Source organism: Siniperca chuatsi, linkage group LG9 (genome assembly GCF_020085105.1).
Source record: "Siniperca chuatsi isolate FFG_IHB_CAS linkage group LG9, ASM2008510v1, whole genome shotgun sequence".
In the NCBI taxonomy this organism is placed as follows: domain Eukaryota; kingdom Metazoa; phylum Chordata; class Actinopteri; order Centrarchiformes; family Sinipercidae; genus Siniperca; species Siniperca chuatsi.
This window is the reverse complement of record NC_058050.1, coordinates 5,083,033-5,106,179: the sequence shown is the minus strand read 5'-3', so window position 1 is coordinate 5,106,179 and position 23,147 is coordinate 5,083,033. Positions and strand designations below refer to the sequence as shown.

Here is a 23,147-nt window from a genome sequence, read left to right as displayed (position 1 = left end):
GTTAGGTTTAGGGAAAGATCATGGTTTGGGTTCAAATACGTACTTAATTAAGTTAGGGAAAAATTGTAGTTTGGGTTAAATCGGCTACTTTGTTATGGTTAAGGGACCTTCGTCGTCATGGTTACAATAATAACCACGTGGTTAAGGTAATGGAACGATCGTGCTCATGCTTGAAAAACGTCACCTGACTTCCTCCTTTATTTATGCCATAATTACTACAGCTGCTAAAGGGCTTTGTCACTTGAACGTAAATACAAGCTGCTTTGAGGCAGTTGCTGAAACAAGTGACTCTTCTTGGGAGGACAGTCTCATTAAACTGGATACCAATATATGTATTTTTTAACCCTCTATATACTGTAAATGTCCATCACATCCTTGTTGTTAGTGTGAACTTATGACTGCTGTTTATCTTAATCATTGCAGTTTGTGTTTGTTGCATTTTGTCATATTTTCAAAACTGTTCCCCTTGACATATTAAATAAGTTTTTTGTTTTCATTTTCTTTTGTTGTTTTTTTAGACCAATGCTAATGCATGTTGAGTACTGATGATTTTGCCTCTTCCAGCTCTGTTAATTGTCTCATGTTGCTTTGAAAACTTGCTTATCAAAGTGCTGATTGCCAGACCTCTTTTATAGCTGACAAATGCGGCTAATTGGCAATCAACCTAATAGGACCCATCTCGGTGGCAGTGTTTGTCATTCCGAGTTGAAGAGTCAAAGTCATTTCCCCATGAGGTGTTCAAATGATTTTATGTCCTGTGTGTGCGTGTGTTAGTTCTGGGCAACAGCTAAAACTTTTATGTGTTCACGGCTAAAATAAAAGTGCAATGTTCTACACCCTGAGAGCTTTTTTCTGTTGTAGTGCAATGAAAGTCTACATGCTGGCTTACCAGCCTGTAACTGGACCCCTACCAATGACAGCAGCCTGACCAAAATCCATCTACAGACCTTGAACAACATCTTTGAAGGGTTACAACAGTCAGAGCACCTACAAAAAGAACATAATAATGCACACTGAGGCATAGCTGGAGTTGTATACAGACAGAGTCACAATGAGGGAGGCTTCATCAGCACCACGGACAGCACCACTGGTCCATGAAGGCAGGTGAAAAGAAGCCTTGCAGTCTACGGAGAGACTCCTGCTTGACAGCACTCACAGTATCTGTCTTACTATCCTTTTGCCTTCAGGGCAGAAGTAAACTGAGGCTGTGATGACACATGCAACTGTTTTTCTGTGGTCCAAACCATAGCGGACAATTTAGCTTTGTTGTGTTTAGTTTATTTCTATTCACATTCTCTCAATTACAAGCTAATCAGAGCCTGTAAACAAAATATCTCAAGGACTCATGTGTATCTCATTTACAGAAGACAAGTTTAATCTTTTTAAAGAGAGTGGACTGGGAGTTGAATGCTGGAAATGCTGGGAATTTGGATCCCGTTATTTCCCTGGAAAATCTTGCCAAAACCTGATTTTGTTTCCTGGGAAAAATACCTGTGTGACCCAGGATTTTTAGCATGTGTGTTCCCCTGAGAGTTCACATACTGAAGACTACCATGTGCAATGAAAAAAAGACGCTTCCTCCAAACCTCATTAATGCTATAACTCAACTGCCATAGCTATTGTCTGACTTTAAAATGCCTTTAAGACAGTAGTGTCACTGAAGCTGCAGGTTTCTTTTAATACTTTTAATGCTAAAATGGCAGCTTCCAGTTCAGGTGTTTGGTTAAATATTGTTTAGAATAAGTAAGAAAGAAGTGCAATGCAAAATCTCTCAATGAAAACGGATGGAGGCTTAATCTCCAAATCAGAGTACAGAGTGACATTAATTAAGTGGACACAGAGAGCATAAGATCGCTGAATGTTACAACAAAACATCCAAGAACAGTTCTCCCGTTCCTCAAACCACTGAAACAACAGGCCGAAATGGCTACATGCAATGGATTTTCCCTCCCTGCCACTCCACATAGTATAACCCCAGGTCAGCACTAAGATGGTCATACATTCCCCTGTATCCACTCGCATGGATTTAAACAGGTAATGTTGAGAGAGTTTGCTAAAAAACAGAGGATCAGATCAATTCTGAATGGTTGGCAAAGTGGTTGGCAAATTCAGAGTCATCATTCTGTGCAAAAAAAGCATTTTAGTTCAGCTAAAGATAATATGAGACTTCAGCAGTCTAAGTTTGGTACTAATCAGACTGTAACTATAGACAGGAGGAACAATTACAACAACCAATAACCCTTTCAATGTACATATGGGCATCTACGTATTGTTTTAAGAAGGTCCTGAAGTACCGGATGAATCCATCCTTTAATGCTGCAGTTTTCACTTTAAATAAGTGGTTTAGAAAGTGGAGACTTGTTTACAACATGTATGACAGTCTGACTATTTGTGTTGTTTGGCCTAATAGTGTGTGACCTTTACCCAAAACCTCAAAATCGACCTCACCACCTACTGAGTGGGTGAGTAGGGGCTTGATGGGAGTCCACTTTGGTAAAATATCCTCTTTTCAATCTTCATTGGTGAAACTGTTACATGTTGTTCTTTTGCCCTTATTACAAATGATACTTGATTATATAAAGTTATTGACCAGCGAAAAACAAAATATAATGGAGCCAAATCGACTGAAACCTTTTTTGTCAGTTACTCAATGCCATTATCCTTGACACGTCTACCCCTCCTATTCTCCAACCTGCTGGGCTTGTGTTTGTCTCTCGTTGAAGCCTTACCCGTGTGGATTTAAAAGTAAAACACATGCAATAAATCCTGGACTTCGACATCTCTTCTGCAGCCTGATAAGTGCAGCTGCTGAAACGGTCACCATTGAACTGGACATTAATCTTTTTATCATGTGGTGTTTTCTATGAATCACATTTACCTCGTACACAATGCACTCCGACCCTTTAAATAATTTATGTTCCCATCCTCTTCTCACTGATAACCACGCTTGGGAGGTGTAAGACAGGGGAGGAAGAATTTACTGTTCTTGAATTACAGTGAGAAAGTAAATTAACAAATACAACATAGGAGACACATTAGCAGACCTTTTTTGGGATTTTTCGCGAGGACTGAATCAATCTACGGTGGGTTTCTTTTTAGGCAGAAGTAGATTTACTCCTTTATCTTCTGTTGTCGAGCGAATCAATCAAGCATAACTGACACCAGGCTAGAGCTGAACTTTCTGGCAGACGTTAAAGTAAACTTTAAGTTCAGTATATTTTGAATCCGCCTCATGCAGTGTGGTCTTCAGAGCTAACCACAAACATCTTGTCTGTCATCTGCCTCGTGATTAAATTGCCTTAAAGTATCAATCCCATTTAATTACTGTCATTATCATCAATGAGAAATTACCAGCGCCCAAACGGCAGGGTTAATTAGGCTTTCAGGGACGTAGAGATTATTTATTTATCTGTGGTCGCCTGCAAAGGGAAGATATGAATTGAGAGTTATCTTCACGTAGAGTCTGCTCTGCTTACTTAAGCAGCTCCTTGTTTTTTTCTCTGACTCACTTCACTCTACTGCTGTCACTTTGCTTTCCACCACTGCTGCTTCTCTCATCCGTTTCTCACCTCCTGACTATTCTTTTGTTTTTTAATCCTGCTTGCTTTCAATGTCACACACATATCGGCATGTACCATTAAATCTTAGCATGGAAAGTTTACCACTGATATCCTTTCAAATAAACAAACAAAAATTACCTAACGTCTTGTCTAATCGCTTACTCATACTAACAGATGCACACAGATCACAGTTTGACCTAACAACGTGAGAAAGGCTTTTTAAATTTTTGCTTGAAGAATGACTCTAAGCTCTTCATCAAGCAGCAACTCAAAACAAAAGAGGTTCTTTAACAAATGATTTCACACATCAGAAGACAACCGAAGCGCTCCCTGTCCTCTATTCTTCGAAGTGCAGCTCTAGATTTAACTGATTAGTTTCTTCTTTTTGGATAAAGGTGTCCAAATGAGTAAAATCGGCTGTGAGATTTGTTTGAAATGATAACAGGCCTACTCTTCTGATCCTGATGGCACATGATTGAGAACTACTGCACAAAGCCAGTGGATTTTAGTTCTGAGAAGTGAGCAATTTTCATTTCAAAACAATACTCCAGGAGCTGATTTCACAGTTATAATCACCTACAAATCAGCCAGGCAAGAAATAACCACTAAGTTTAAATAAGACTGTAACAGCAGTGTTTAATTGGAAACATAAACAAGTGTTTGAAAGAAGCAGAAAAATAAGAAAAACTGCTTACTTCTTGGGTGGCACCTGTCCCACGTTGACGCGGACGCAGATGACCTTGCGAGTCTGCATTCCCATGGAGCAGGTACCCTGACCGTCACTGCTGGCACGGACACCCATGCTGGTGTTGAGGGACGAGGCAGAGGGGTCCTCGGTACAAGGGCCCCAAGGCCCCGTCTGCCAGTGGTAAACTGTACAGGCATGTTCGTTACAGTTCCGCACCTCCTGGAGGGCGCTGCTGTTTGGGCACAGGGCTCCACCTGAGAAAACCAAAAAAAAGTGAAGTGTGAAAGTGAAGATCAAAATTTGAAAGTGTGAGAAGATAAAATGGTTCTCTCATGTATATGTATGGGAGGACTTAAAGCTAATTTTAAAATTGGATTACATTATTGTGTGTAATGTGAAAGGAGTAGCTCATAGTGACAAACCCACAGAGAATTATCACCCGACTCTGCAGTTCCCCTCAGCTCTGTGTTTTAGCATCTTTCAGCTCATTGTTTAGGTTCACTCTCATCAACCTCTTCTCCAGCAGCAGCAGACAGCTGTTTTCAGCAAAAAAACTCAGATAAACCTACTTTACACTACCTGCCCTGCACCAAACAGCAGACAGACAAAGTTAGCGACAGCTGGTGAATATAGTGGAGCATTTAGGAGCTAAAGAGCCAGATATTACCTTCAGGAATTGGTGGAAACCAAAACAGAGCTAATAGAGGGTGAATATTGGACTTAAAATAGGTTGAGTGGTCAGAAACACGAGTCAAAATAAATGCTAATGTTGCTCCATGTCTGCTGGGTGTGTAAATATGCAACTTCTTGCTAACAAATTTAACATAATAACTTCATGAGGAGATAATATTTCAATTTTGTGTTTATTGCTTGTTCCGCTGTCCCAAGCAGCCAAACATTTAAAAATAAAAATCTATTAATTCTGCTTTAATACTAAAATGGGGCACATTGGTAATCAGACTTGAGACACATCGTGACAAGACCATCAAGTGTGGTAGTTTAGGTGTTATCACTTCCTGGTTTATTTTGGTAGTATTCTTCTTCCCTTGTCTGTCTTGTGTTTTTACTTCCTGTCTGTGTTTTCCCTCCAGTTTTGATTGTTGGCCCTTCCTTGATTGTTTGCACCTGTGTCTCGTTGTCTCACCTCCCATAGGGTATTTAGTCTGGGTCTTTTCTTTGTTCAGGGTTGGATTATTTTTGTACACATGGTGTTGTTCCTGCTAAGCGTATCTACTGTGAGTTTGTATTGGATTTTTTTTTTGTTCTCCCGTGGACCTTGTTTGGATTTTTGGATTTTGCCTGCTCCCCTGTGAACTGTGTTCCCACCTTGGACTCACTCCCCTGCTTTCACCTATGCTAGCTGGTACTTATCTGCCTTTTGTCTGCTCATTACCTGTCTGCTTACTGTTCTGCCCATACTTGCCTGCATACCACCCCACAATAAACACGGTAGTCATCCGGCTACTTTTCCCTGAGACTGCTTCCTCGTCATCTGCTTTTGGGTCCACATACCTCTATATAGCACCCCTTACGACATCAAGACCACAGGTGTGTCTACAGTTATCCGTTATTCAGACTTGGAGCTTAAGCACATTTTCCCCTACGTGATGCACACTCCAGGAGTGAGCTCTATTATATCCAGCACACCTGTCTGACAATTGTCGTTAGCTATTCTTCTCCCTGAAACTCCTGAATCTGTGACACCCAGTGAATGAAACCTACACATAAAAACCCCTTTAGATTATCTTCTATTTCTATTGTTTAAGAAATGCCTTCCACAGCCTTAAGACCTTATATGTAACCGTTGACAGTACAGAACAAAATGATAATAGTTATGTTTGAGAGCACACCAGGATTTATTTCAAGCAAGTGGAAACTAGCCATAAAGTTTCCAGCTGTGTCACTCCTAGTCGATGTCAGTTTAATAAAAAAATATGGCCAGCTTTTAATGCTCTGCGACAGCCTAATAATCATAAGAAATGTAACCTTAAAAAAAATTATTTTCTTATGCACAAAGAGATGGGAATTGTTACACAAAAAAAACTTTGAAAGGAGACTGTAAATGAGCCAGTTCTAAGTTTCGAGGTTTAAAACCTTGAGATGTGAGAATTTGCTTCCCTGAGGCTACACACTGAAGCTCAAGTTGATTTATCTGAGACTGCTAAATTTGTGTTTAACTGTGATAAGGCTCAAGACAAGCAAGTGTTATCTTATATTTTATTTTATCAATGTCATTGTTACTGCTTAATGTCCCTGTTTCTTTTGTACAGTATGAGATATTCACTCATAACATCATTAATCCTCTTTTTCTATTACCCAGTGTCTTTGGGGTTACAGGGAAGTGTTTGTTTTGAAGGGATGGGCAACACTTATTTGAAACCCCAATTCACAGAAACCTCAACTGAAGATAACCCTGAACACTTTGGAGATCTGAGCTGGACATGTGTGATTTCAATATTCTGAAAATGCTGCAGAAAAATCTATTTAAGTTCCTGAAAAGCACAAGGCTGAATACAGATAAACGTCCCCCACAAATCTTTTGACCTTCTGAATTGACTGTATAGAATACAGCCGGTACAGTAAGTACCTATAAATGCATATATATCTATTGTATTTTTCTACCAATACAAAGTAGCGGCTTAAAAGATGCTACAGTTTATCATTAACAAATGTTTATTCCATTAATTTTGTTAGAAAGTCTGGCTTGCACACAGTTTAGCATTGTGTGCAACTGAGTTGGACTTCAAGAGGAAACCTAAACACAGTAATTAACTGCCACAATTCCTGGTTATAACAGTACAAGTACAGAGAGGTGCTATGTATTCCTATTTTATTCTATTTTATTGTAGATATTGGTAATATAAAAATAAAACAACACTGCAGACAAAGGTGTGTATGACCGAGCTCTTTTCATGCAGGCATGCTGGTTTTCTGGTGACTATTTATGTTTATGAGAGGAGTTGTTGACTGCAACGACAAGTCACAGGTCAGACTTTTAGTGCATGACTTTGGTGTGTAGAACCTTCATCTATTGTTTTTCCCATTCCCATTGCTATCCCTCTCTTTGTGCCTGTCTCCCTCTCATTTCTCTTGTGAGGTGGCAGTCAGTCAGTCAGTCAGTCAGTCAGTCAGTCAGTCAGTCAAACAAAGCCAGCATATGCGAGTTATTTAAATGTGTTCATGTTTGCAGGATAAATTACCGTTTGCTTGCACATTCACAAAGAGCTGGAGCAAGTGCCACTTAGCATTCATCTTGAATATCATTCAACTGATGGGTGTCAAGCAGTAAGAGGCACTTGGGTGATTATTGGTCCCACAATAATCACTGTGGAATTAAATGTAAGCAGTTATGCTAAATAGGTCATTAATTTCTTATTAGTGTATTAATTAGCACATAATTCTATGCAAACATATTGGTGGTTACTTATTAATGTTAACCCTGTATCTTAAGGCTTTGAGTAGTTCCTGTAGTTTCTGGGTTTTTTTTCTTCATTAATATGCAACACAGGAGCTGCAAAATCTGCCAAGGAGCTCAAAATCTAATCAGATAATCTACTCTGCAGGGGGAACCTGTGGTGAGGATACAAAGCTTCTTTCAGGTATTGTTCTTGAGTATGTGTGTTCATAAGAATGTGGGTCTGAACAGACAGCAGAATATAGTTTGATATGGTTTCCACTGTATTTCTCAACTGTTCTAAAGCTACTTCAAGTACAGCTACTATATTTCTAGTCTAAAGTCAAAGATTTACCAAAAAGTTCTGGAAACTTTGGCACCTGTGAAAGACCTTTGATAAATACAGATATAAAATATGTTAATGTGACAGGTGAGATATGCAGTACATAAACTAATACTACTGCAGAACAACAGAAAACAGCTAACAATCAAGCTATTTCACACATGGCCAACAAGGCCTGACAGTATTACAAGTGGCTGAATAAGTTCTAAATCAATTATAAGTTATCCTAAAGCTGTTATGATAATGTAGTTTTTAGAACTCAAAACAAGCTAACAATTTTAATTTTGCTACGTGTAGACACATAGCTAGGAGGTTTAAAACAGCTACCAGCAAACTTTAATTACAAATGTTACCCTCCATCACTGTGATCCATGACACCACCATTGCAGTGACTGAGGAAAACACACGTTCAGATAAGACACAGGAAAATGTTTGGAGACAAGACAAAAAGAAAAAGAGACAGACAAGCAGACGCACACAGAGATTTAAAGCAGAGAGAACAAGAACGTGCAGAGAAATGATCTTAGAAACAGATAAAAAGTGAGTGTCAGGCGAGGAGACAGACCAACAGAAATAATCACCAGGACAGATAAGCAGACTGTTTAAGATAAGGACAAATGCACATGCAGACAAGTGTGAAATCCAGACATTCAGTGAGTGACAGCAAAGGACAACTTGAAAGGCCATGACTAAGCCAATATCCAGGCTTCATCTGCATATATTTCCATACACGATGGTGCAGGAGACTGTCAGCAGGTGGAGACTCACCTTCCCCGGCGTTGTAGGCCAGAATGGAGCGAGTCCTCATCTGCTTTCCCTCTATGGTCTTACTGGAGCAGGTCTGAGAGCAAGTAGACCAGAGCGTCCAATCGCTGAGCACACAGTCCCTTGAGCAAGGCACCTCACAGGGCACAGGCTCTGGAGCCGGGGAAGACGAGCAGAGATTTCTGTCCACCTCCTCTCCTACAGAAAACGGTGAAAGACAATAACACGATCAACTTTGGGAGGAAGGAAAGTAGGACAGACTGAAGCTGCATTTTAAAGTAAAATACACCCATATTGTCAGTTTACATTGTACAACTAATAGCAAGGTAACAATGGGGTAATATTTTGGTAACAACAGAGTGAGAAAAACATGAAGGGGTAACAATGCTTTAATCTGCTCACAATAATAAGGATATATCAAAGTATTATTTTCTTAATAATGTGGTAATACTAGTGAATCATTTGTAATGAAAAGACTAGGGTACTATGCTAATGATAATGAAGCAATATTACAGTCATGTTTAATACTGATGGGGTTATGTCAGTGTAATTCAATCGCAATTACAAGAAAGTTTCAGTAATGAAACCAAAGAATTATGACGAAAGAAGCATAAAACCATCTGTGTTACCAGGTAATGACTCTGGGCCTTAAGTCTTACATGTATGTTGAAAATCAAAACAGGTGGTTTTGCATTTAAACCTTAGTTTATGATTAATACATTGAACATTCCAGGTAAACTTCACTACTCAGAAACTATCATCTGTGTTTCCAGGTAGTAAATCACAGTATTTTCAGAAAAATTTTGATGGTATTACATAAAAGTAATAGAAGGAAAATTTGACACATGAGGGAATAGTGTCATATGACTGAGGGCATATCAGGGAATTGTCTTGTGATACTGCACTGGTATTAGCCCATTATATTACTCCCTGATGAAAAATGAACCCCATATTACCTTTTTTATTAAAAATGAATCCCTAATATTACCAGGATATCCTCATTAGTAATACCTCTGTATTATCATCCTGTTTGTATCACCAAGCTGCAGTGCAAACTGATATCAGTGAAGAGCCATATATTGTTTTATTGAACCAAATTCTATTCTGGGGTCTTTCACAATGTGCTTGTGTGCATTGTGTGTCCTCCTTGGTACATTTGTGAAAATATCTGACAACTGAGGAATAAATCCAAAACCAAAAACTCTAAAGGAAGGAGAAAATACAAAAAGGTGCTACAAAAAATTAGCTTGATGAAGCGCTGAGTGAAACACGTTGCTTTTACTTGCCAACTGAGGATAGTCTGGGTGGTAACTTAGGCAATGAGAATAAACTTGAAGGCTCAAAGATTCATTGCAAGAATTAGATTATCACCTGCAAAATACACTTCAGTACAGAGAAGGTTGGAGCAGCTGGGAAAATGAACAGCTGTGTGTCTTAATTGATGGCGCAATGTCAAGCCCATTTTAAATTGTAGAGGCGTGCTTGTTTTCTTAAGACGTCTGTTGTCCCTAAGACAACTTGGGAAGGATATTCTCCAAACTGGCACAAGTATCAACTTGGCATTCTGTGATCGACTCATGTGGCTGGTATAGAAACAAGAAGGAAATCTGCCTACATTAAGTGAAACATAATACAAACTGTTTCCTAAACAGCAGCAAGACTATTCTATCCAGAAAAAAAAAAGCTAGATTCATTGAACCGGTGATTCGTCTTTTGACATTCTGTTCTTTTGAGATTGTTTGATATAAAGCAGTCTTGAAACAGACGAGGTTTACAAACATGAGGATGGACTTCATGAGGATGGAGGTGGAGTTTACAGACATCTCGTTCAAAAATGTATGCAGCATTAATGTAATTTAATAAATTATAAAGGCAGACAGTTATTTCTTGCCGTCTATTGGAATCTCTAGGTTATTAAGTTGCCTCGTGCAGCTTTAAATCCAAACTTAACCGTAAAACCTTGCTTGCAAATAATGTTAAATCACAGACTGCATCAATGAACCTCTGATCATCAAAACGAATCACCACAAATAGCCAACAACATTCAAACCAGTGACATGTCTGATGTTTCTGGGTTGATCCAATATTCCTAGATTGCTGTGCTTCACCACAGAATAATTCAAGACATTTCACTTGTGTTTACCATATTGCCATGGCAGTTGATTATGAACCTTTTTATAGATTATCTGTAGAATATTCATATTGATGCACTCTTGACTCAGGCCTATCTCCATACTAAAGTGGCACTGAACATTGAAAAAATTCACATGGGATTCCCACATTTTTACACTACCATCCATGTTTTATTAATGAGCTTCGTGCATCAGCCATAAGTGGATTATATTAACCCACATACTTGTCTATGTTGCTTTATTCACTGCCATGAACCAAGCAGAAAATATTTTCTCCTGTAAGCGATGCATACACTCAGGAAAATGTAAACCTTTCAATGCTGAATTGAAATTTCAAGCAGGAGGAGAATCGCTAGAGCTTCAAAAGTCAGACTGGGCCTGACTATGCATTAAGATGTCACTTTGACAGATATGCAGTGAACCAATCATGACTGAACTGAGAAGTGACAAGGGACCCCAGCAGTTTTCAGACTCTCACAGAGAAAACATGAATGAACAGAACACCCACTATGATAGGAAAACCTCAATGCTCAGTGTGCAGAGAAGACACAGCTCCCTGCCTAAGTGGGGAGGCAGTCAGCATGGAGAATATCAATAGCCAGTTTCAATAACATTTGTATCGACCTTCGCCTGTTGTCTGGGGTCCGGCTGTGTGGCCTTTTCTTTTATAACCGTGACACACTCGGAGAAAATATACAGCTGACATTGCAGTGAAAAATCTCTGAGGCGAAAAGCGGAGTGAAAATCCAAACAGAACAAATCAATTTTCATCAGATGAGGGAGTGAAGGTGGTGGTGGTGGTGGGGGGGATCAATCAACCGAAGTCAGGGGAGAAAGAACAGTGCAGAGTTTCTTATACTTCGGCAGTTCAGGCGGAGTACCCACCAGACCAACTTCACTGAATACCTGCAGTTGATGCATGAACTGTGATTTGTGGGAGATGTTAGAAGGACAAATCAAGTTCTCTAGTGGGGGAAACATGAAGAAAGTCACTGCATGGGATCATAAAATGAAGATTTACTGAGTACATTTGGAACTGAATGAGATTCCTAGAGCCGCAGCACTTTCTAGCTTTACATGCTGAATAAATAAAAATGGTATGTAATCTACACCGTGCCAGAAAACAGCAACTGAATAAAAATCAATTGTGTTGTACCTTATTTTGTCTAACATTTGTCTATAACTTGAAGGCAATAGGAAGTCTGGAAAGCCTGTCTGCACCACTGACTCTTATATTAAAGAGTTACAGTAATAAAGAGTAGCAGTAAAAATCAAGAGCAGCAAAGGGCACAAGATACTCCAAGACCCACGGCCGCAGAGGATTGATTTGATTTAGTGCGAGTTAATTGTGCGTGCAGAGAGGAAGACTGTAATGAGAGAGACAGAGTGAGGGAAGTGCTTTAACAGGGGGAGAGCTAGGAGGAAAGAGGAAGGAGGAACAGAGGAAGACGAGTCTGGAGAGAACTCCTCACAAACTTGATGAATGGCAACCAGGAGGCCAGTCATGGCAATCTCCTCACGTACAGCTCTGTACAGCGAAAGTTGGAGGGTCAGTGGAGAGGTGACCTTGAAAAAATAGGATTTTTCAAGGTCAGACCTGCTCTCTTCTTCATTGTATATGGAGGTGAGTGAAAAGCACAATGCACTCCAAGGATGAGCAAGTAGGAATTTGCTCGATAATGTCAAACAACAAATACTGTCTCTGCAGGAAGAATATGTTTCATTTTAACAAGTAAATCAATCAATTTTGAATTTGTGGGGCACGAGGCATCAGTGACAGCTGTGCATCAAATTCATTCAGTAAAATCTTGTAATCTACTTTAATTCTCCCCTCTCACCGTTGCTGTTGACACACTGGACCTGTGTGAGCTGAGTGCCGGGGCCACATGGCTTCTCATCACCAGGAATACACTGATCCAGGCTGACTAGTTGCCAGTCGTAACAACTGGGCTCGTCACACGGCACCGCCTCCACCAGGTGCGGGCAGTTTCCAGGCCCCCCTGTTGGCTCGTTGGTGATCTGTCGTTTTCTCAGTTTGAAACCTGCAGCACAGCAGAGAGTATAAAGACAGACAAATCTATGAACAATATATCTACAGAACACTTTCTCTCATGTATGTGATATTTAGACTAGCTACTTTTCAGATTAAGATTTTAAAGATTTTCAGCGAGATTATCATAATTCATTGTTAAAGATGAAATCAGTGGCTTCCAACTATTTTGACTTGTGACAAATTACAAAAAAAGCAGTGTCAAGTTGGAGCCCATTGTCACAGATGTCTATATACCCTCTAAACTTCTCAGATGGTTTAATTTAAATAACTAATTAATAGAAATGTATGTAGTAGAACTTTGTTCAGATTTATCTTGTGACCCTTTGGACTGGCCTGACCCTTAGGTTGGGAGCCACCGGACTAAACTACCTAATTGCACATAAAGTAGTTAAAACTAGCTCCACCTCGACCAGCTACAACAGTAAAGTGCTGCTCAAACATTGATACATCAGTATTAACGACCGAATAATGTCATATACAATAACGTATCAGTCAGGAACAATTTTTCTGCAGAATGACTACTTTTACTTTTGATACTTCAAGTACATTTCGCTGATAATACTTCTGTACTTTTACTTAAGTGGATTTTGAATGCAGGACTTTTACTTGTAATGGAGTATTGTCAAATTGTGGCATTGGTGCTTTTACTTAAGTAAAGGATCTGAGTACTTCTTCCACTGATGATGGATGTTCATGATTAGCTTGCTTTTGATGGCTGACTTGTTGAGACAGCTCATTAATACTAAACCACCACTTAACACTGAAAACCACTGCATCTCTGTAACCTGTCTGTTTGTGTCCCACAAGCACAACAGTATGTCTGTCTCTCTCTAGTTTCTCCTCCATGTCCTCTCTTTTCACTCAGGCTTTTCTGTGCTGGACCATCGGCTGTCCTGGGACCTCTCTCCAGATGTTTTGGATCTGGATCCTCGTCCTCCATTAGATTCAGCCTCTCCTCTTGTCTCTCTCCCTCCCGCTGTGCATGTCTGTTCCTTTCTCCTACCTGTGTGAATGGTGTGCTTGAGTTTTGCCTCTTATGTGTTTGTGCAGTCTGTCCTCTTTCAGGTCTCCATGGTGGAGAGGAGGTTGTGTGGCCCAGGTCTGTTAGGCGACACCTGAAGTTGCCTGACGTCTTCTCGGGTCCATTCTACATATATGTTACAATCTATTCATAAGTTTGTCATCATGATTGACCATACTGTAATATTATTATGTTGGTCTATTCTGTACACACGACATCTATTGTTTATTGACATCTATTGACGACATCCCTCCTCCTCCTCTGTTGCTCTTCCTGAGGTTTCTTCCATTTTTTCCCTGTTAAAATGTTTGGGGTTTTTTTTTTTTTTTTTTTTTTTGGGGGTGTCCTTTTCCGAATCGAGGGTTTAAGGACAGAGCGTGTCGTATGCTATAAAGACTTTATTTGTGATATTGGGCTATATAAATAAAATTGACTTGGGAATATGAGAAAAACCTTGATGATTTCCCTGCATGGGAACAGTCATACTGCACACGTGCACACGTGCCCAATGAACCAAATCATGCAGAAGTCGGCCTGTGACATTATTTATAAACTTCAGTTAACATGTTGATCACTTAATTGCTCTTTCACATATATGGCATTAGATTTATGTCTTTATCCTAACTATGAATGCACTGATTAAACAACTGCAACATACACAAAGGTACATTTTATACTGAAACTATACTTATAATGTGGTTGCAGCCATCAACCATTATGTGTTATTCTCTGAAGCTATACGGTAAGGTTATAGCTAGTATAAAAATGATAATATTATGTAGTAAAACTATAATGAAAATTGCAGATTCATGAATTTAAACTCAACAATAATGTTTATGCAGTATACTAATTCTACTGTTCTCTTTAAAAAAAAAGACAATATAAAGTGTTGGATGGAACGTAGGCAGCATTTACTACACTGTAAAAACAAAGCACCAAATATTTTACAACCATAGTTTTTGGAGACCATCCAGATAAAGTTAATTAAAGTACGTATACGTAATAATATATTATTTCCACATTCACTATAATACATAGGTGTAATTACTGGAAACAAGGACAAGGAATGATAGAAGAGATCATAGAGTAAAACTGTCAGTATTTATCTCAATGCCAGATGAACGAAGGAATGACAGATGATGGATAAATTACTTTCAACATGTTTATTATCTTTAATGGAGCCAAAAAAAGAAAATGAATACATGGGGGGGGAGAAACACATCAAACATTTTAACTGGCCTGCGATAGTGGTCATTATCGTCTTATACCAATATAACACAATACCTTTGCTATATCATAATAATGCTTGAAATGTGTCACATAGCACCTTTAAACCATGATTTTATCTATTGGGACTGTGTCTTCGTACCTTTCTTTCCAGCCTGGTCATCACAGTTCTCGAAGGTGCAGGGCCCCCAGGCGCCCCACGGAGACACATCGCAGTCGATGGGACAGGGTATTTGGCACAGCTGGGACCTGTTGGGGATCGGACCCTCGCACAGCTTGTTTTCCACGGGGCGGGAGGCTGTGCAGATGAGCAAAAAGGAACTCAACATAAGCAGCCGTTAAAATGAACCTGCTTTACTTTGATCCTATTTTGGTTTGTCTTTATGTGAGGAATTTTTACCAGCATTACAATCAACAGGAACAAGGGACACAAAAATGCTTATTTACTTTTATTCCTGGCATTAGAGTCCCTATAGAGAGCAGGGGAGAACCACAGTGAAAAAACAAAACATGCCTGTGAAACACTATTATCCCTTTGTTTTGTTTATCGCCTCCCTGTTAACATGTCATAATGATAAATTAGCAATGATTATCTTGTGCAGCGCCTTGCTAGAAACATAAAACATTGTGGATCCCTGCCCACCGACTCTCAACAGAGACAGGAGAGAGGTAGCAACAATATAACACTAAAAGGTGTAAGAGAACAGTGACAATGTCTTGGCTCATGTTTATTCCATGAGGTGTAATTTGGCACCTACTTTCCCTAGTCGTGCCACATTGGATTTAGAAAGCCCTTTCCATGATGCTACTGGTAAGTACGTGCCTGTCTGAACTCCTACTGAAGAACTTTGTCGAAATAAAAAGGAAAGATGCTATCTCCATGCAAGGCACAGCTCTGTGACAACTGTGCAGAATACATTTCTACGTGTCTGCTGAACCGAGCCACGATAAATAAATTTGATGTGTGGAGTTTCTGAAGATACAGGGTTTATGCATTTATGCATGCACATGTTGGTGTCAGTGTCATTTCACAGTAGTGCTACTATATCTTCCAGGGCTGTGCATCCATGTTTTTTTCCCCCCTTTTTGAGTCTTTATTTGATACTAGAAGGTGGAGATTGACAGGAAATATGAGAAGACAGAGAAGGAGAAATGGGACCTTTTGACAAGGTCAGACTAAATCCCAGAAAGTGGCAGTTACGTGGTACAGTATGGGCCTTACAGGAATAACTTAACATTTTTGTAGGTCGTGTGCCGGACCACTTCTAGTCTTGTTGTCAACGTGAGGTTACCGGTCAACCAGGAAGTTGACTGGGGCTAAGAAATAGTCTGACATGGGGCGCCCTGGTAGAGCGTACACCCCATGTACTAAGCATGAGTTCTTACCACAGCGGCCTGGGTTCAATTCCAGCCCGTGGCTCTTTGCTGCATGTTGTCCCCCCTTTCCTGTCTCTCTTCAGCTGTTGCTGTCAAATAAAGGCATAAAAAGCCCGAAAAAAAGAAATAGACTGGCACATAATCCCTCCTAAAACCACAAAATTGTCATTTTTACACTAAACAAACAAGATATAAAATGTTAATTTGTGAGCTTTGGAGGTGCTGGTAGGTGGATTTTGTTACCTCTGGAATGAGCCAGGCTAGCTGTTTCCCCCTACTTCCAGTCTTTGTGTTAAGATAAGCTAACTGGCTGCTGGCTGTTACTTCATATTTAGCGGAGAGATATGACCCTTGTCAAAGAAAGCGAATGAGCATATTTACCAAAATGTCGACCTATTGCTTTAAACCACCAGGTCAACAGAACGCCACCTCTATGCTTCCAGGTCGTCCTTAGTGATAAGAGTGAGTCCTGCTCACTCAGCAGACAGATTCAACCCCCTGCCTGGAGCTCCACACTCTGACTTACACTTTTAAACCTTTTTCCTTTTTTACAAAGCAAACATGTACAGCATGTGCATATGAATCAGATTTAATTCTAAAAGGCATTTTTAATACTTAAATACATAAATTAGTGTAATAAAACTGCATAAAAACATTTATTTTAGTGAGACAGACTTAAAAGAAGCGATACCTAAAATCTTAACTAACACTGCAGTTTATAATCTATAGTTTTATTTTTTATGCCAACAGTCATTTCAAGAGTTGTATTTCAAAATGAGATACCAAGCACTAGAATAATTTAACTCCTACACTTAAAAATATTGTCATGAAAGTTAAACTTTTTAATGAAATAGTGAGTCCTTTTTAGTCTATTTTATAAATATTGTAATAGACAATATAATATCAGGTACATTTTTCAATAATATCAATATCACCTCTCTAGAGTGAGAGTCTAGTGTTGTTTTCATCTTCTGTAATCAACTCATGACAGAGCTCCATCAACACCTTTTAGTGTAAGTAGTTTTTTACTTTGTTTCAATTGTTTTTAATTTAATGCTACTGGATAATATTGAAAATTTTAATTGGTACCATCTGTTGTGGTATCTGTTTGGGATATTACAACGTTTTCGCCCCCCTAAAAGGAAAATTTTGTTAAAACTGACGCTCAGTATTAAGACATCAGTGGTGGCATGAAAGTTTGAAAAATATGGAAGACTTTTCTCTACAAAGTATAAGGGTGGATTGATCTCCACTTTTTAAGCATTTAGTGACAAATTTCAAATACGTTTTAAAAAATCTCTTGACATGTTCAACTTGAGGCTCTTTATTTCCTGTATTCCGACTGTTACTACAAGACATCTAAGAGCTTAAAGTCTGACATAGTCAGGAGAACTGAATCATAATTCCCGTAGAACTGTACAGTGGAAGGCAAGTGGGGCTTTTGAAATGCAAAATGGCTAATTCCTCTTACAAATACACTGAAAGTCAAATAGTGAGTTTGCTGAGCCACTGTTAATCCACGTCTTATTGGGGAACTACACTGACTTCAATCTTTTAACATCAATCCATTTGGGAATACAACACTGAGTACCAACAGAGTATTGGGTGTCTGTGTGATAAAGAGGAAAAAAACTCTATATCCTGTGTCTCTATTAGTCCATTTTATATTGTGCTCTCCAGTGAGCTCATTTTTCTATTGTGCTGAACTGACAACGGAGGAAAAAAATCCCTCATGTGAGTGGGGCTTACTGTCTGCAGCGGTGGAAAATGTCTCACATCTCACTATCCATATTCTGTTTGTGGGGGAACAAAGTTTTTCTTACAGTCCCTTCAAAGCTTCAACTTTTCTGCCTGGCTTTTGATGGGAGAATACAGAACTTTGTTGTAATACTACTTGTCCCTTTGTTGGATTTGGCAACAACACTGAACACTCTGGATAGGCTTGCTGAAATGTATATGTTGTGTACACTTATCATAAATCATAAATCTAAAGCATCACAGTAGTGGAAAGACCCTTCAAAGTGTTTTAAAATCAATATTTGAATTATTATTATTATATGTTTTCTTTGCCCTTTGTGAGCCATTGTTATATTCAAAAGACGAAAGGAGAAATGAGGGAAGGAGAGGAGAGGGAACAAGGATAGAGGAGAGGAGATGAGAGGAGACAGGAATAAAGGAAACGAGAGGAGAGGAAAGGAGAGGGAACAAGGATAGAGGAGAGAGGAGAGGAGAGAAGAGGAGACGAGGAGAGAAGAAAAGGGGCCTCAAGAGGCGAGGAGAGGAGCGGAAACAAGAATAGAGGAGAGGAGAAGAGAGTAGAGGAGAAATTAGGAGATGAGAGGAGACGAGGATAGGGGAGAGAGAAAATGACAGGAGAGACAAGGAGACGAGACGAGAAGAGAAGAGAGGAGAAGGGGAAACAAGAGGAGAGGTAACAAGAGTAGAAGATAGGAGAGGAGAAATGAAGACGAGGAGAGAGGAAAGGGGGAAACGAGGAGAGGAGAAGAAACAAGAATACAGGATAGGAGAGGAGAAATGGGCAGGAGAGCAGAGGAGAGGAGAAATGAGGAGAGGAGAGGAGAAGGAAAGAGAGGGAACAAGGATAGAGAAGAGGAGACTGACAATGACAATGGGAGTGAAGAGAAAGGTTAAAAGGAAAAACAAAGAGACCTGGGAGGTATAAAGCAGAGGGAGAGACTGTGGCTTCGTTATCAGCGTGACTAAAAACACCTACCTGTAATCTGGAAGGTGATGGAGAGGAGAGGGGGGACACTAGGCTTCTGCTGTCTTTGGGTCTGACCTGCTGCAATTACAGGGGAGATAGTGCTATTAGCTACGCACACACCGGGGGGATGGAGGCACTATCAAACAAACACAGACGGTGACGGGAAACAGCAACAGCAAGAGAGGCCACAGAGGTGGGCCTCATATCCCGGGCTTGTTTACAATTAAATGCTTCAAGAACACGATTAAATCTTACATCCTGTCTTTTATTATCTTTGGTCTGAGTGATAGTGGAAGATAAGTTTTCTTTCTGGTTCATTTATTTTGACAGATCAGATCCATGGTTTATGATCAAAAGCCACATGGACTTTTGGTGACCATGTCATCTCATCAGGTTGGGGATTTTGGTGTTGGCGGATCAAAAGAAATCTGATTACAGTCTTTTTAACTTAAGAGCTACAGACTTATCTGAGGCCATAATTGAACTTGTTGCTGTTCATAGCAGCTAATTAACTCATCTTAGTGTAAGTGTCAGTCCAGATTTTATATTGTCTTTTTAGGCTTTCCAGGCATTTATAAGAATAGTTCAACATTTTATGCTCATTTGCTGTCTTTCCAAGATTGAGATGAAAAGATTGATATTGCTTTCATGTCTTTGTGTTAAGTACGGAGATGGAGTCAGGAGTTATGAGCTGGAACTATGTCTTGGCAAACAACAGCCAGGCGTACTGACGGTGCATAGCATCCCAGAGTCTTGTCATCACAGTGAAGTTGCCAGGTTTGATACCATTTTGCCTGTACAAAAACTAAGACCAAACCCTGTCTGGCAACCCTCACTGTAGCTGAAGACTCTGCACAGAACCACTAGGTGGACGAATAAACCCCCCACTAAAATTTCTACATTTCTATTCATGCTCCGATTTAAGAAACAACACACATTGTGTAAATAAGACAGCTTAAAAGATATTGCTGGGCATATTTTTGAACTTCTTCTAACCTGCAATGACAGTATGTATGAATAAACCTCACCTAATACAATGTTAATGCACCTTTAAAGTCTTCTTCCTGTCAAATACTGGGAAAGGTGATGTCAACTCCCACAAGGTTGGTGGAAGTGCTTTAGGGATCCATATGCTCCAGCAGCTGAGATCCAAACCTAAAGTTACACAGCCTTAGCTGAGGAAGTGCCGAATGACCTTACTTAGGCTGTGATTTTGATCTGGGGTCAGATTGGAGCTACTCCCCCATAAAGATTAAGGTTAAGATTTAGGAGGTAGTAAGCTGATTCCAGATCTTGGCCTGAGGGTATCATCCGCCCTTTTGCATGGTGATATTTATGCATGAGACAGAGGAGAAAGAGAGCGCTGGTTGCAGCAAACTTCACTGAACCACTGTCTGCCTCTCTGTCTCAGTGGTATGCTGGAAGATTACCCCCCAATGGAGGGAAAAGTAATCCTGCGCCAAGAAGATAAGAACTTTGTGCATGTGTGTACGTGTGTGTGTGTGTTTGTGCAAAAACTCACACACACACACACACACACACACACACACACACACACACACACACACTACTGCACAGCCGGCTCTGGCAACACCACTCTCAACATGCTTGTATATATGAATCTTTAACTGTATCTTAACAGAGGTTATAGGCGCTTTAATGCGTATGATCGGTCCAGTTTCATTGCAGGCACATGTACTGTATGCTCTCAGTCGCCTTATAGTCCCTAAAGCACTTCAGCTGGAAGCGAAAAAGAAGGAGACAGACAGAGGAAGGGCATACAATCTCATTAGGCATACATTTAACATTTTTATGTATATTATACAATATGCTTTGTCTGAAGAGTGTCTGTCGATGTTGATTTAATCTTGGCTACCAGACTCATTATTCTTTCATTAGGGCTGATACACAGAACCAAAGGACCGCCGATCAATTCAAACTCTGAGAAATAATACTCTAGCATGGCAAATGCACTGCCAGCTTGTCTTTTATAAAGTCATCAATCATGAATTTATTTAACATCACACAAGATAGTTTTAGATTAATATTAGAACCCCATGAGAAATATTAAAAAGAATAAAAATTTAATCATCTGCAACATATTCACAGTCAATTTTGGTGCTGTCCATCACTGACTGATGTAACACAACAATGATTTAGCTCATAAGCAGTTCAATAAAGCTAAACACCTGGACTGGTTTGCATCAACTATTAAATAAATCCATTCCTAAGTCTTTGTGTCCTAGGTTCTTAATAACTACTAGCTAGTTTCAGACTCGTCATTTACTGAATCGGGTTGTGCTAAAACTTAATAATAGTAATAATAATAATATGTTTAAGCAAGGGTGGGACATTCCCGGTAAGAAGAGAGCTGTTTATAATATTAAGAGTGCTCAAGCCAATTTCCCCAAAAAACCCCTTCAGCAACTTAGCTGGAACAATATCAAGGCAGCTGGTAGTGGGCTTTATGCCGGAAATGAGTTTATCAAGTTGGGGAAGGGAAATGGGTAGAAAATTATCAAATGCTGGTGGACTGTTGTGCGAAGAGGATTTAGCCTTTATCAGAGATATATCTGATTTTTCCGACCTTGTCTAAAAATAATTTTTTAAAGTCTTTGCAGCTGATTGGTGAGGGGTCTAGGTTATGTCTAGGAGGGGGGTTTATAAGAGAGTTAATGGTGCTGAATAAGACTTTTGGGTTAGGGTAGCTATTTTCAATAATCCGAGAAAATATTTTGATAAAATCTCTTTATCATGAATAACAAGGTCAAAATATCTGGAAAAAGACATTTCTGTTGAGTGTTTCACATATAATGCCACTGTGCTCCAATGATTTAGCTGTATAGCCTGTTTCCAGACAGCCGAATTTACATCTGAGATTTTATCAGCGATGCAAATAGTTCTGGTGCTGGGCTCATTGACGGCTATTTCCCTGGTTGGTAAAACATCTGAGCCAATCAGAGTGTAAGTAGGATTAAAAATTAGTTTTAAAAATTTTAAATCACCTTAAATGTGCTAGAGCCAGAAAAAAACAACAACAGAAAAATGGCCAAAATGTGGATTAGACCATCACAGCTATACGGGCTGTAAGTCGACATGCAGAAATAACTAAAATCTACATATTCCTTCACCTGAAATGACAAATGTTAACTGCAACTAGCAACCGCTGCAGCAGCTTCTATGTCAAAAATGATACCGATATCAACTTGACAAATACTTCAGTCACCTGTAAAAAAAGGTCAGTATCCTCTTTTAAATTCCTTCTTAAAAGTCAATTTTGTCTTATGGCTTTCTCTTAATTGATGGTAAATTCTTGTAATCATTTTATGTAATTTTATTATTTACGTCTTGGATTTTATTGACCTTTTTATTACTCATTTTACTGTAAAGCACTTTGCAACTTTGTTTGTTCCTCCTCCCTAGAAGAAGGCATGAACACAATGTCAGAATGAATAATTAAGTGAAAACAATTATCAGGCTAATATCTCCATACATCCACAACTTACACTAAACACCACCAGAATGGATAGACTGCACTCCAAGTACTTAGCTTGTGTGAGAGGAACATCTCTCCACATTGGCACAAGTGGCGACTGGGCATCTCACCTCCTCTTAGACTTTGTCACTCTCTCACGTGATCGGCACGGTTGGCCTCCATAAGCTTAGCCTCAACTAATGTCTTTAACACCCTCTTTAAGAGGGCAGCTTTGACTTTAAGCTGGCTTGACAAGTGTCAGAATTGAAGGCCTTTGCACTTGCGACCACTGACAAGTCACAGTAGGGCACACGAGCAGCCAAATCCCTGTTCTAAATGACTCCTGATTTGGTTTAAAAGGAGAGAGTGGCAGCGGGTAAAAGTCTG

At 39.6% G+C, this 23,147-nt stretch overlaps 1 protein-coding gene across 2 annotated transcripts in view; it reads right to left on the bottom strand.

The window, feature by feature from the left end:
• Window positions 1-23,147, bottom strand: part of LOC122881673 (thrombospondin type-1 domain-containing protein 7A) — a 144,327-nt gene that overhangs the window by 61,916 nt on the left and 59,264 nt on the right. Inside the window, exons 5-9 of one of the 2 annotated variants that reach the window (XM_044208173.1) lie at window positions 19,295-19,363; window positions 15,326-15,481; window positions 12,721-12,924; window positions 8,754-8,948; window positions 4,256-4,502 (exon numbers count right to left, since the gene is read on the bottom strand). In XM_044208173.1, coding sequence (XP_044064108.1) covers window positions 4,256-4,502; window positions 8,754-8,948; window positions 12,721-12,924; window positions 15,326-15,481; window positions 19,295-19,363 — 871 coding nt within the window. The remainder of the gene's footprint in view (window positions 1-4,255; window positions 4,503-8,753; window positions 8,949-12,720; window positions 12,925-15,325; window positions 15,482-19,294; window positions 19,364-23,147) is intronic. The other variant, XM_044208175.1, reaches the window with a different exon arrangement.